Source organism: Rhinoderma darwinii, chromosome 1, assembly GCF_050947455.1.
Source record: "Rhinoderma darwinii isolate aRhiDar2 chromosome 1, aRhiDar2.hap1, whole genome shotgun sequence".
In the NCBI taxonomy this organism is placed as follows: domain Eukaryota; kingdom Metazoa; phylum Chordata; class Amphibia; order Anura; family Rhinodermatidae; genus Rhinoderma; species Rhinoderma darwinii.
In genome coordinates, this window is record NC_134687.1 from 381,944,138 (window position 1) to 381,958,296 (window position 14,159).

Consider the following 14,159-nt stretch of genomic DNA (forward strand, 5'->3'; position numbering starts at 1 on the left):
GTCGGTTTGGCTTTTTCCGGAAATACATGCATCGGTGTACGGACTCAATAGAAAGTCTATGAGCCAGTACTCCGCTACATCGGCTTTCCGGAAAAAGTCGAACAGACGCGAAGCAGCTGAGTGCTCACACAAGCACTTCCGCCGCTTCATTCTAGCGATTGGTGGGGGTCTCAGTGCTCGGACCACCACCAATACAAACTTCTGACATGTCACTATGACACGTAAGAAGTTTGTCGAACATTTAGCTACACTTTAAGCTAACAGAGAGCAAGATGTTCTGGATTTTCCTAGTATATGCTCTGCAATACAGGGTGGGCCATTTATATGGATACACCTAAATAAAATGGGAATGGTTGGTGATATTAACTTCCTGTTTGTGGCACATTAGTATATGGGAGGGGGAAAACTTTTCAAGCTGGGTGTTGACCATGGTGGCCATTTTGAAGTCGGCCATTTTGTATCCAACTTTAGTTTTTTCAATGGGAAGAGGGTCATGTGACACATCAAACTTATCGAGAATTTCACAAGAAAAACAATGGTGTGCTTGGTTTTAACGTTACTTTATTCTTTCTTGAGTTATTTACAAGCTTCTTTTTGTTTACAGCCATTGACATGTCGCAGAGGTTAACACGTGAGGAGCGGATAGAAATTGTGTTGATGTCTGGTGAACGCAGTACCCGGGTCATTGCAGCAGATTTCAATGCAAGACACCCTACGAGACCACCCATCACCCATGCTACAGTTTGCAAACTGCTTGCCAAGTTTCGTGAAACTGGTTCAGTGTTGGATTTGCCCAAATGTGGACGCATGAAAACTGTCACTAATGAAGAAACATCAGTGGCTGTCCTAGCTTCATTCAGCAAGAGCCCACAGCGTAGCACTCGCCGCATGTCACTGGAGAGTGGCATCAGTCGAACATCCCTTCGGCGGATATTAGCTACTCACAAATGGCACCCTTACAAACTCCAGCTGCTGCAGCATCTCAACGAGGATGACCCAGATCGGCGCACTTAATTTGCAGAATGGGCAAAACAAAAATTGGAACAGGACCCTCAGTTTACACAGAACATTTTGTTTAGTGATGAGGCAAACTTTTATGTGAATGGTGAAGTTAACAAACAAAACCACCGCTATTGGTCTGACACTAACCCACATTGGATAGATCCCTCCAAGACTGTTGGAACACAAAAATTGATGGTATGGTGTGGTATATGGGGTACAAATATAGTGGGGCCATTCTTCATCAATGGAAACCTCAAGGCCACGGGATATCTGAAATTGCTACATGATGATGTGTTTCCCTCTTTATGCACTGAAGCTGGCACGTTCCCTGAGTTTTTCCAGCAAGATGGTGCACCACCACATTATGGGTGTCCGGTCCGAGCATTCCTAGATGAGCAGTTTCCTGGAAAGTGGATAGGTCGTCGTGGGCCAGTTGAATGGCCCCCTAGGTCTCCCGATCTGACCCCCTTAAGACTTTTATCTTTGGGGTCATCTGAAGGCAATTGTCTATGCTGTGAAGATACGAGATGTGCAGCAACTGAAACTACGGATACTGGAAGCCTGTGCTAGCATTTCTTCTGCGGTGTTGCTATCAGTGTGTGAAGAGTGGGAGAAGAGGGTTGCATTGACAATCCAACACAATGGGCAGCACTTTGAACACATTTTATAAGTGGTCAGAAACTTGTAAATAACTCATGAAAGAATAAAGTACCGTTAAAACCAAGCACACCATTGTTTTTCTTGTGAAATTCTCGATAAGTTTGATGTGTCACATGACCCTCTTCCCATTGAAAAAACTAAAGTTGGATACAAAATGGCCGACTTCAAAATGGCCACCATGGTCAACACCCAGCTTGAAATGTTTCCCCCCTCCCATATACTAATATGCCACAAACAGGAAGTTAATATCACCAACCATTCCCATTTTATTTAGGTGTATCCATATAAATGGCCCACCCTGTAGTTAAAACAGATCTAGAGCCGGGGGGAAAAAAACATTTTATGGTCACAGGGCCACACAGAACTCCCCATCTGAGACATTTATGACTTATAAACAGTACATGCCATAAATGTCGGACTGGTGATGGAGGGGGTTATACTTTCATAACCTACCGGGAGAAAATGGAACAGCGGAATGTTTAGCAACTCTATAACATTCTATATGGAGTGCTGAACAGGGAATCTCATTCTCCTGATATTAGAGGGTTCCCAGAAATGGAACCCTTACCTATTTTCTTAGTTCAGCGGGTCTAGCCTGGGGTCTGTATAAGTTTAGGGCGTCTAGTCTGGGGACTATATACGTTTAGGGTTTATGGTCTGGGGACTATATACGTTTAGGGTTTGTGGTCTGGGGACTATATATATGTTTAGGGTTTATGGTCTGGGGACAATATATATGTTTAGGGGTTCTGGTCTGGGGCCTATATAGGTTTAGGTTGTGTTCTGGGGTCTGTATTTGTTTAAGTGGGGTCTGGTCTGGGGACTGTAAGGGGGAATTCACACGGAGTTCTTTGATGAGGAAACCTGGACGAGGAAACCGCGGCGCAAAACGTCCCAAAATGGCACCCATTGATTTCAAATGGGAGACAGAGGCGTTTTTTCCCCGCGAGAGGTAAAAACTGGCTAGCGGGAAAAAGAAGGGACATGCCCCATCTTCGGGTGTTTACGCCTCTGACCTCCCATTGACATCAATGGAAGGCAGAGAAAGCGTATTTTGCTGCGTTTTTTGCCCGCGGCGCTCAATGGCCGCGGGTGAAAAACGTCTGCAGAAATCGGCGCGCAGGCAGAGCAAAATCTGCCTCAAAATTCCAAACTGAATTTTGAGGCAGATTTTCCTCCGGCAAAAAACTCCGGAGGTCTGGGTCTATATTTACTCTAGGGTCTTGTGTCTTAATTTATTTTTGTTACCACATAGGTTGCTACAAAAGCTGCAGCATCGACGGGCCAAAGATATCTTAGCAGGAAACTCTGCGGTTGCAGGAGAATTCGCCATGTCGGCCTGGGCTGGATGGAGAAGAAAAGGAAAGAATATCTATAAAATCAGAGAAAACGTCACCTGTGAGTCACTGGATTTATAGAGGATCTGTTACCTCTCTTGACATGTCTGTTATACATAATCCTTGTATTCCACAAAAAGTATTCGTATAGACCAGGTCTAATAGATAACTGGGTGTTTCCATTCCCCTTGTCAGAGTCATGTGTCCCTATACAGTGTGATACGGTCAGTGATGAGTGAAGACTCACAATATGTAGGGACACAGCCCTTTGACAAGTGAAATAGTAGCACCCAGCGGTCAATGCTAGCACAGAAAGGTGGTGTTCACTATAGACAGGACATGGAAGGGGGGCCCAAGTGTGGGGAACAGCCCAGGGCATATAGTCTACTTAATCCGAGACTGATGGCACTAATAGAAACGTATGGCATCTAGGGGACAGAACCTCCATAATATGGTGCCGCACAAAGTCACGCGCCATGTGAGTGATGCCCAAGACTATTTCCTTAAGAGACTCTCACCTCATATTTCATATAATGTTCATTACTGACATTGTAACAATAGTTCTCTCATAACGCAAAAAGAAAAAAAAAAAAAAACACATACTAGAAGACAACTCAAAATTCTGTCCATTTATAGCTTCAAATTCCTAGCCAACAATAAACAAACATGGGTTACCAAAGACTACATACTTGCTCTTATCTTTTGGAGTCATACAGCAGAAATGCTGGAGGAAGTATTAACAACCATGTAAAAGCAGAAGAAATGTTTCAGACCGAGATCTACAGATAACATAATAAACAAAGATTCCAGAAAGGGTGTTTTTTTTTTGCCAAGATTACAATATGCTAGTCAGATCTCGGATAACTGTTAGGTTATGTTCACACGGCTTATTTTCAGCCGTTTTTCGGGCCTTAAACGCCCTGTAAAACGTCTGAAAGTACAGGGGCTGAACGCCTCCAAACATCTGCCCATTGATTTCAATGGGAAAAACGGCGTTTCGTTTCCACGGGGCGGATTTTTATGCGCCGTTTTTACAAACAAACGTTTAAAAAAACGCCCCATAAAAAAGAAGTGCATGTGACTTCTTGAGTCGCTTATTGAGCCACCCAATCACTGTGGGGAGGGCAGGGGGAGGTGTGATGTCTTAATGAATACACCGGACTCCTAACTAGGAGTCCAGGGTATTCGTTAATCGTTCCGATTAGCCACAATATTTTTTTCTGTTCTGGCGAATAGGAAAACAGTCCTATCCCTGTAATATGCTGCCCTTACATAGGGTTAGCATATTGAAGTGACGGATAAAAGAGTAAACAGTTATTGTTTCCTGGTGACTTGAGATTCTTTTTCCTCCAGAACAAACAAGAGTTGCTTCTGCAGTATAAGAAAATATATAAAGCTCATCAGTTCCTCTGACGGGAAAGGTTGAACGGAAACCAAATGCTGATGTGAACAGGCCCTAACAAATTGACATCAAACTGACAAAAGGAAAAGATTTGCTGTGTTTATGAAAGATTCTTTTTCAGAATAGTTCCTATTTTACTCACACCAGAGTGTTGGTTAATATTAGCCGTATCTTTTGTAAACTGACATCAGATCGTACAAGTTATTTCAAACCCCAACCTAATTATCTCAATCATAAAACAAAAATGGATCATGATGTACTGAAAACAAAAAAATAAAAAATAAAAGTTTCGTTTTGTGTTTTTTTTTTTCAAATCTGCGATTTTTTTTGCAGCAGAATCGCAGCATTTTGTTGCAAAATAGCAATATTTTAACTCAATTGTGGGGGGACCCGCAACGTATAGCAAAGTGGAACGATTCCGCAGCATAAAGTGACATGCTGCGAGGAAAAAAAACAACAAAACACCGCTGGTCAATTTATGAACATTTGCTCAGCAGATTTTTTCTGCGGTGTGTGGATGAGATTTGTTCAAATCTCATCCACTTTGTTGCTACTGTAGGGCCCTATTCAAACGACAGGGTCCGGGTGTTAGCCGATAAAACGGCCGTTTTGTTTTTGACTGTCCATTTTAAAAACAGATGAATTTCATTAGTCAATTTTTGGGTCGCAACCCAATAAAAACAACCACAGGAAAGTCACATGATCGACCAGTCACTACTTTCTCTTGCTTTCAGAGTATAAAAAGAGTTTTGTCTGATCCTCACCTTCTTTGCATTGGTTTCTGGCTTTTTCTTTCTACCATTTCCTCACAACCATTGAATCGTGTACTGCAGCTTTGGTTGATTTCTCTGCAATTTGGACAGCAATCGCAGATATTGATGCACTCTGTAGGTAGCGCCCCCTTGTAGGTAGCACCCCCTTCCTGTAGATAGTGCCACTGTAGCTTTGGCTGGGGATTCCGCTTCAAGAGTTGCCCCTAATGTCTCTGTCCATATATGCATGGTGACGTCAGGGGCTCCATCTAGGAGCGGAATCCCCGGCCAGAGGGATTCCACTCCTACAGGGAACTACAGTGGGGCGGGGTGCCATCTATGGGGTGTTCTCTACAAGGGCGCTGTGGCACTGCCTACAGCAAAAAAATCTCATCCTCACATGCACTTCGCACTGTGAGGAGGGGGGAGAGAGTGAGCGGCAGAAAGCACAGCCGTCCCTCAGATCACGTCCAAGTGACAGCCGCATGCTACGCCGCTTTCCTAACTGACATTCACTACTATTGGACCTATAGAAACGCTGTTTTCTTTATGGTTGGAAATCACATGAGTCAGCCGGAACACAGAGAGATAGAACGGGGTTTAGGGGGCCTCGTTCTATAGATAGGTGCAGGTCCCCGCATCTATCGGACATTTACCACATATCCTGTGATATGTCATAAAAGTCCCGGATAGGAAAACCCCTTTAAGGTTGGAATCTCAGGGGGCGTGTCCTTTCTGCAGCACCTCCCCCTCCCTGTCATGGTTTGTTTAGGCAAATCTTTCTGTTCTACTGCCTCCTCTCTAGAAGCTTTACAATGCCCCATTACATGCCTTTTCAGAGGTAGAGCCCAGCCCTATATAGCTGAAGACAAGCTGTGTTTCTGAATAAAAGCTTCTTCTCTACTTTTTTACTGACAAGCCGAGAAGGAATTTTCTATTGGCTTGTGACAGTTGGAGAGTGGAACTAAGCATGTGTCTCCACCCTCATTCAGCTCAGCAGGGGGACATGCACATTACTATGCAGATTGAACACCAGGGGGCTCCAGTTTAATGAAGTAAAAGGGAATCTCTCGCAACTAGAGCATTTTTGTATCATAAAGTTAAATGACAATCCCTTTAACAGAACGCTTCCAGCATCGTAGATGTACGGCTCATGGTACAAAAGGGTTTTTCCCCCTTTAATTTATGATTGGTATGTGAGTGACTGCCAGGACCTACACTGATCCTCAGTATGAGGACATGCCATAGCAATCTGATTGGTGAGGGTTTGTCCTCTTGGACCCCTGCCGATTTGGAGAACGAAGAGACCACCGTCTCGGTCACTCCCTATGCAGGGAACTGTAGGACATTACCATTTACTTTAATAGATGGGAATAACCCTTTAAAGAGGCTCTGTCACCAGATTTTCAAACCCCTATCTCCTATTGCAGCAGATCGGCGCTGCAATGTAGATAACAGTAACGTTTTGTTTTTTTCAAAAACGAGCATTTTTGGCCAAGTTATGAGCATTTTTATATTTATGCAAATGAGGCTTTCTAAAGTACAACTGGGCGTGTTTAACGTTATGTCCAAGTGGGTGTGTATTGTGTGTGTACATCTGGGCGTTTTTACTTGTTTTACTAGCTGGGCGTTGTGAATAGAAGTGTATGATGCTGACGAATCAGCATCATCCACTTCTCTTCGTTACCACCCAGCTTCTGGCAGTTCAGACACACAGCGTGTTCTCGCTCATCCGACGCAATGAAGTTCCTGTGGGAGGAAGTGAGTGACGTCACAGCGTGATCTCGCGAGGACATGCTGTGTGTCTGTGCACTGCCAGAAGTTGGGTGGTAACGAAGAGAAGTGGATGATGCCGATTCGTCAGCATCATACACTTCTATTCACAACGCCCAGCTAGTAAAAGAAGTAAAAACGCCCAGATGTTACACACACAATACACGCCCAGTTGGACATAACTTTAAACACGCCCAGTTGTACTTATTTGCATAAATATAAAAATGGTCATAACTTGGCCAAAAATGCTCGTTTTAGAAAAAAAAAAACACGTTACTGTTATCTACAGTGCAGCGCCGATCAGCTGCAATAGGAGATAGGGGTTTGAAAATCTGGTGACAGAGCCTCTTTAAAAAAGAAAGAGGTTTTCAACTTTATGTCCAAAAAAAAAAAAAACACCACTTTTGTTCTTGTATAAAAATGATGAGTCCTTACCGTGACCCTCTCTATTTTTGTTTTTTTCCATAATAAAATCTGACACACAATCTGTGTGAACGTAGAACACCAATTGGCTAAGGCTTTATTCACACGACAGGGATAATCGGCTGTGTGATGGCCGTTGTCTTAAATGTAATCATTGCATGTCTATAGGGCTATTCACATGGCCGGATTTTTGGTACGGACTGTGGGAACGGTCCGTGAAAAAATAGGACGTCCTATTTTTGCCCATTTTCCCGATTCCCTCAAGACTGAGAAATCCTTGAAAACGGCTCCCGCACGAGTGCAAATCAGCCGTGAAAAACTTCCATTTTCCACTGTCAATTTGACACCTGTTTGTGTGAATAAGGCCTTAGGAATATGCTCACCGATCGGCATACACCAACCTCTCAGACATAAGTCAAATAAGAAAGTTTCATGGCCCCTTGTTAATTTATTTAGATTAGGAAGATTTCCATTTAAACTCCATCTATAACCAATACTGTTAGATCAACCTTAGTTAAAGAGGCTCTGTCACCAGATTATCAAACTCTTATTTCCTATTGAATGTGATCGGCGCTGCAATGTAACTAACCGCAAAGTTTTTTTAAATCGATAATTTTTGCCCAAGTTATGAGCGATTTTAGATTTATGAGCTTTTCAATGGACAACTGGGCGTGTATTGTGTTTTTACCAACTGGGCGTGTATTGTGTTTTTACCAACTGGGCGTTGTGAATAGAAGTGTATGACGCTGACGAATCAGCATCATACACTTCTCATCGTTCCCACCCAGCTTCTTTCACTGCAGACATAAAGCGTGACGTCACCCACAGGTCCTTCAACATTGTCGTCGGACAAAGAAGATACATCGGCTCCAGGCGTCCAAAAGGTTAATATGCTCGTCTCTAGGGAGTTTGCTATGCTTACCTGCACATACTAGCATATTAACCTTTTGGACGCCTGGAGCCGATGTATCTTTGTCCGACGACAATGTTGAAGGACCTGTGGGTGACGTCACGCTGTATGTCTGCAGTGAAAAAAGCTGGGTGGGAACGACGAGAAGTGTATGATGCGGATTCGTCAGCGTCATACACTTCTATTCACAACGCCCAGTTGGTAAAAACACAATACACGCCCAGTTGGTAAAACGAGAAAACATGACCAGTTGTCCATTGAAAAGCTCATTTGCATAAATATAAAATTGCTCATAACTTGGGAAAAAATTATCGTTTTTAAAAAAAAAAAAAAAAAAAAACATTGCAGCGCCGATCACATTCAATAGGAAATAAGGATTTGATAATCTGGTGACAGAGCCTCTTTAAGTATTATTTTAAATGGTCCTACAATAATCAGATACCTTTCCGGCCCTGAATTTTTTTTAGCATTTCTTTGTTTCAAAGTGAACATACTTATACGAATATACATTATCCCAGCAATTTAGGGCTTATTTAGACGAGGGTTGTTAAAACTCGTCCGAGTTAAGTCAGTGTTTGCGTCAGTATTTTCTGTGATTTCCTTTAGGTTTTTACTGTCCAGGTGGAGAGTGTCATCCGTTTGATGTCCGTGAAATTAAAAAAAAAAAAAATTTACTCACTTGTCCCAACCCACTAAAATCCCCACCTCACATGACCGCAGAAACACCATTTTCTATTGCTTATAGCATAGAGCGCATTGAGAGAGGTTTGTGTGTATTTTTGGCTTCTGACCATGTCTTATATTCAGGACCACACTGCTCTGGCTCTTCTTCCTGGTACACTTGTCAAGTGTCTCCAGGCAACTATCCATGAAAAACAAAATGGATGGTATCAGCGGGGTGACTTCTAGGAGTCTGCATGAAAAACTGACAAAGGGTATGTTGGGATTTTCCACCCCACACGGATGTCGTCTGAATTGAGCCATTAACTATAACGGTTTTGCAGAGATTGCATTACCGCCTCTACAGGCGTCATTGATGTCTGTGAAGGCTCTGGCACGCTTTTAAATAAATCTCATGTGTATTTCGACACATGAGACTTTACTCATTTTCATACCTCAGCTAAGAGGGCTGCTGAAAGCCCGAGCAGGTGCCAACACTGCTGGCTGCAGCAACTGACGTCACCAGCTAAATAAGCCAAACAGAGGCGGAGCTGGGGACATCTATTTCTGCAGCTCGGCGGGTTTGCCACCCGCGCATGAGGAGACACTTTCTCCAACATGCTGGCCTACTGTCCAGGGGCCTTGACTCCCCTCCGGGGAGTGAGAAGAGGTGAAGCTGCCCTAGCTGGTTGTGTGGTGGCGGTATCACACCAGCGGCAGTAGCGGATTAAGTTTTCTTGCTTGTTGATCCCCAATATAGACTTTGGCAGAGAGTGATGTGCAGATCTGGATGTGATTGGAGGCAACTTGGAAAGTTTTTACAAACTTGGAGCCTGTATTTAGTGTTTTTATGCAACTTTAAAAATCACTTTTATATACTTTTCAAGACAGCTTCTATGTATCCTCTATACATAGAAGCTGTATTATCCTGTCTAAGCCGCGTCCGTCATTTAAGAAGAACGGACGGCTCGGCTGAAACCTGGTCCTGTGTCTCTGTTTTGACAGAATCAATAGCGCAGTCGACTGCGCTATAGATTCCGTCAAAAACAACGGAACCCTGTCACAACGGTGACAAACGTAAGCCATTAGCAACGTTTCCGTCACCATTGAGATCAATGGTGATGCAAACGTAAACTAAGGTTTCTGTTTGCCTTTCCGTTGAGGGGTTCCCCCAACGGAACCCCTCAACGGAAAGTCAACGCTGATGTCAGCATAGCCTTAGGCCCCATGCACACGAACGCAAAAACGCTCGTAATCACGGGATGTAATTACAGCCAGTAATTACGGGCCCATAGACTTCTATAGGCCATGGGTACCTCCCCGTATGCTTACGGGAAGGTGCCTGGGCCGTTGAAAAATATAGAACATGTCCAATTTTACGCCGTAATTATGGCACGGGCAGGCTCATAGAAATCTATGGGGCTCCCGTAATTACAGGTGACTACGTGTGTGCACCCGTAATCACGGGAGCATTGCTAGGCGACTGTCCAGGGTGCTGAAAGAGTTAAACAATCGGCAGTAACTCTTTCAGCACCCTGGACAGTGACTACCAATTACAATGTTGATCAACGTGTAAAAAAAAAAAAAAAAAGGACGTTCATACTTACCCAGAACTCCCTGCTTCTTCCTCCAGTCCGACCTCCTGGGATGACGTTACAGCCCATGTGACCGCTGCAGCCAATCACAGGCTGCAGCGGTCACATGGACTGCGCGTCATCCAGGGAGGTCGGGCTGGATGTCGAAAGAGGGACGCGTCACCAAGACAACGGCCGGGTAAGTATGAATTTCTTTTACTACGGAGAGAAGGGCTGCCGATTACTGCAGTGCAATTTTGCATCGAAAACGTGCCCGTAAATACGGGTGCAATACGGGTCGAATACGTGTGACCAAAGGACCCGTATTTACGCCAATATTTACGGAAGGAAAAAAATACGTTTGTGTGCATGAGGCCTTAAACTCATGTGAAGAATAAATATATGAAAGAGTATCTTCAAGATTCATTGAAATGCAAGCCTAAATGAAAGGATCCACTTCACATGTGCTAACAGTTCTATAAACAAAAGATTTAGTTCCATAGCATCCAGCCAACAACCACATCGAACGCCCTTCATTCCAAGCTATTGAATAGTTACATAACATTTTTCTTGATACAAGTTTAACCACTTGCGGTCCGCCCATAGACTATAAACGTCCGGGTGGTCCGCAATGAACTCTGCAGGGCCGTTCCAGAACGTCCTGCAGAGTTAGCAGGTTTGCCGATCCCCAGCGGCCTTTAGCTCGGTGATATAGCTGTCTCTAGACAGCTGTATCATGGAACTTTAACCAGAGACAACTCAGCGTGGTCTCCGGTCATATGATCGTGGTGACAACCTGTCACAACTATCACATTGCTCCTAACAGCAGCGCTTACGCGCCGACTGAGGTGCTCCGTGATACAGCTGATATCACAGAGCTTTCACCCGGAGACCACTCAGTGTGGTCTCCGGTCATGGGATAGCGGTGACAGCATGTCACAGCGATCACATTGCTCCCCCCAGCAGCGCTTACGCGCCAACGGTAAGGGGCTCAGCTATGTGAACGCTGTGACAGCCGGTCACAGCGATCACATGCATGCTGACGGTAAGGAGCTCCATGATACAGCTGTCTAGAGACAGCTGTCTAGAGACAGCTGTATCACCGAGCTTCAGAGTAGTCTCTGGTCAGGTGATCGCTGTGACAGCCTGTCACAGCGATCACCAGTTGCATCTTCTCCCTCTCTGGCAGACTGCCAGAAAGGGAGAAGAATAATGTAAAAATTTTCTCTATAAATAAACTTGTCTATCTGCTTGCTTACACAGCGACTTTGGCCACGCATGACACAGGTCACAGATCGCTATGCCCCGTATTGCATGTAATAAAAGTCAATGTGGTTGTGTCACAAAGCGCAAGATGACCCGACATGACCGTTGCAAGAAATCCAAACTGTCGTGTCGCAGTTACTTGCAGGTCGCAACGCGACCACATTGACATTCATTACTTGCGGTGTAGGCTATGGGACATAGCAACCTTTCGTCAGACAACCTGTACACAGAGTATTTTTTTTGCAGGCAGAAAAAAAATCTGCCACAAAATTCCCAAAGGAATTTTGAGGCAGATTTTGGCTTGCCTGCACTTTTTTACCCATGTTTTTCGCTTGAGGCTATTGAGGATTGCGGGCGTAAAACGGCCTCCCAGCCGCCCAGAAAAAACATCAATTTCGGCTGTATATTGGTGCCGATTCTGACGTGGTTTCTACGTCAAAATCAGCACCAAAAATCTCTGTGAATTGGGCCTTAGGGTGACGTTAGATGTGGCGGATTCACTGCAAATTTTACCTGCGGATTTGCGCAGGCATAGTCTGCAGCGGATTACAGTACAAGGCAAGTAGATGTGATTTTACAAAACTCATCTGCATGCTGCAGATATTTTACACTGCAGATTTTCAAATCTTTGCTAGGTCGTTAAATTAATACCTTGGGGTCTACTTTCTATAAAATAATCATTTTTGGGGTGTCAAAGGGGTTTTCCAGTCCACAAAAATTGATGGCCTATCCTCAGGATAAGGCCCTATTCACATGACAGGGTTTCCCGGCCATGTGATGGCCGTAAAAAAAACGTCCGTTACACAGCCGCAGTAGGTACAATAGACCCATAATGGGGCTATTCACACGACTGATTTTTTTGACGGCCCGGTAAACCGGGCTGTCAAAAAATGGGACATGCCCTATTTTCGGCCGTTCTCCCGGCGCCCATAGAAGTCTATGGGTCTGCTAATACACGGCCAGCATTTGAATGAGTTCCGAGTGACAGCCGTGTCTTCCGTCGCTCGCTCGCGCTCTCTCTTCCTCCTCACAGTGTGAAGTGCATGTGAGGAGGAGGAGGAGGGTGGTATTTTTTTGCTCCCTGGAGGAGCGGAATCCCCAATCCCTGGCCACAGCTTCGGCAACACTGTGGCCGGGGATTGGGGATTCCGCTCCAGGAGAAGTCCCTGCCTTCACGGTCTATATATGGACACAGTGACGTCAGGGACTTCTGAAGCGGAATCCCCACCGCTGTGGCCGGGGATTCCGATCCAGGAGAAGTCCCTCACTTCACTGTCCATATATGGACACAGTGACTTCTGAAGCGGAATTCCCACCGCTGTGGCCAGGGAATCCGATCCAGGAGAAGTCCCTCACAGGAAGGTAGGGGGGGTGCCATCTATGGGGGGTGACTAAGTACAAGGGGGCTGTGTGGCACTACCTACAGGGGGGGGCTGTGTGGCACTACCTACAGGGGGGGGCTGTGTGGCACTACCTACAGGGGGGGGCTGTGTGGCACTACCTACAGGGGGGGCTGTGTGGCACTACCTACAGGGGGGGGCTGTGTGGCACTACCTACAGGGGGGGGCTGTGTGGCACTACCTACAGGGGGGGGCTGTGTGGCACTACCTACAGGGGGGGGCTGTGTGGCACTACCTACAGGGGGGCGCTGTGTGGCACTACCTACAGGGGGGCGCTGTGTGGCACTACCTACAGGGGGGGGCTGTGTGGCACTACCTACAGGGGGGGCTGTGTGGCACTACCTACAGGGGGGGCTGTGTGGCACTACCTACAGGGGGGGCTGTGTGGCACTACCTACAAGGGGGGCTGTGTGGCACTACCTACAAGGGGGGCTGTGTGGCACTACCTACAAGGGGGGCTGTGTGGCACTACCTACAAGGGGCTGTAGCAGTCTCTACAGAGGGCAGTGTGTGGCATTATCTACAGAGGGAAGCGTGTGGCAAAAAAATTTACAAATGAAATTCATCCGATTTTAAAACAGACAGGGAAAAAAAACGGATGCAAAACGGGTCAAAAATCGGCCGTTAAAAACGGAAACCCTGCCAACACTCGGACCCGGTCGTGTGAATAGAGCCTTAGCCATCAATATCTGATCGGTGGTGGACCGTCTCCCTGCAGCCCCGCCGATCAGCTGTTTTGAAGGGGCCGCGATGCTCGTACCATCGTCGCTTCCCCTTCATTTCCTTTACTGCTCACACTGTGAATTGCGGACACACTTGCAGTGGCGGTTCACAGTATTACAGTATACACTTGAATGGGAGAAGGCTGTAATACCATGAACCGCCGCTACAAGTGTATCTGTGATTCAGTGTGAGCAGTAAAAGAAATGAAGGGGAAGCAGCGCTCGTATAAGAACTGTGGCCCCTTCAAAACAGACGATCGACGGGGTGCCGGTCCCTG

At 45.6% G+C, this 14,159-nt stretch overlaps 1 protein-coding gene across 3 annotated transcripts in view; it reads right to left on the minus strand.

Moving 5' to 3' along the window:
• Nucleotides 1-14,159, minus strand: part of LOC142652678 (guanine nucleotide-binding protein G(q) subunit alpha) — a 149,576-nt gene that overhangs the window by 81,935 nt on the left and 53,482 nt on the right. Inside the window, exon 2 of one of the 3 annotated variants that reach the window (XM_075828345.1) lies at nucleotides 2,911-3,006. The exons of the other annotated variants lie outside the window; for them this stretch is intronic. Within the exon in view, the coding sequence (XP_075684460.1) occupies nucleotides 2,911-3,006 (96 nt within the window). The remainder of the gene's footprint in view (nucleotides 1-2,910; nucleotides 3,007-14,159) is intronic. 3 annotated transcript variants of the gene reach the window in all.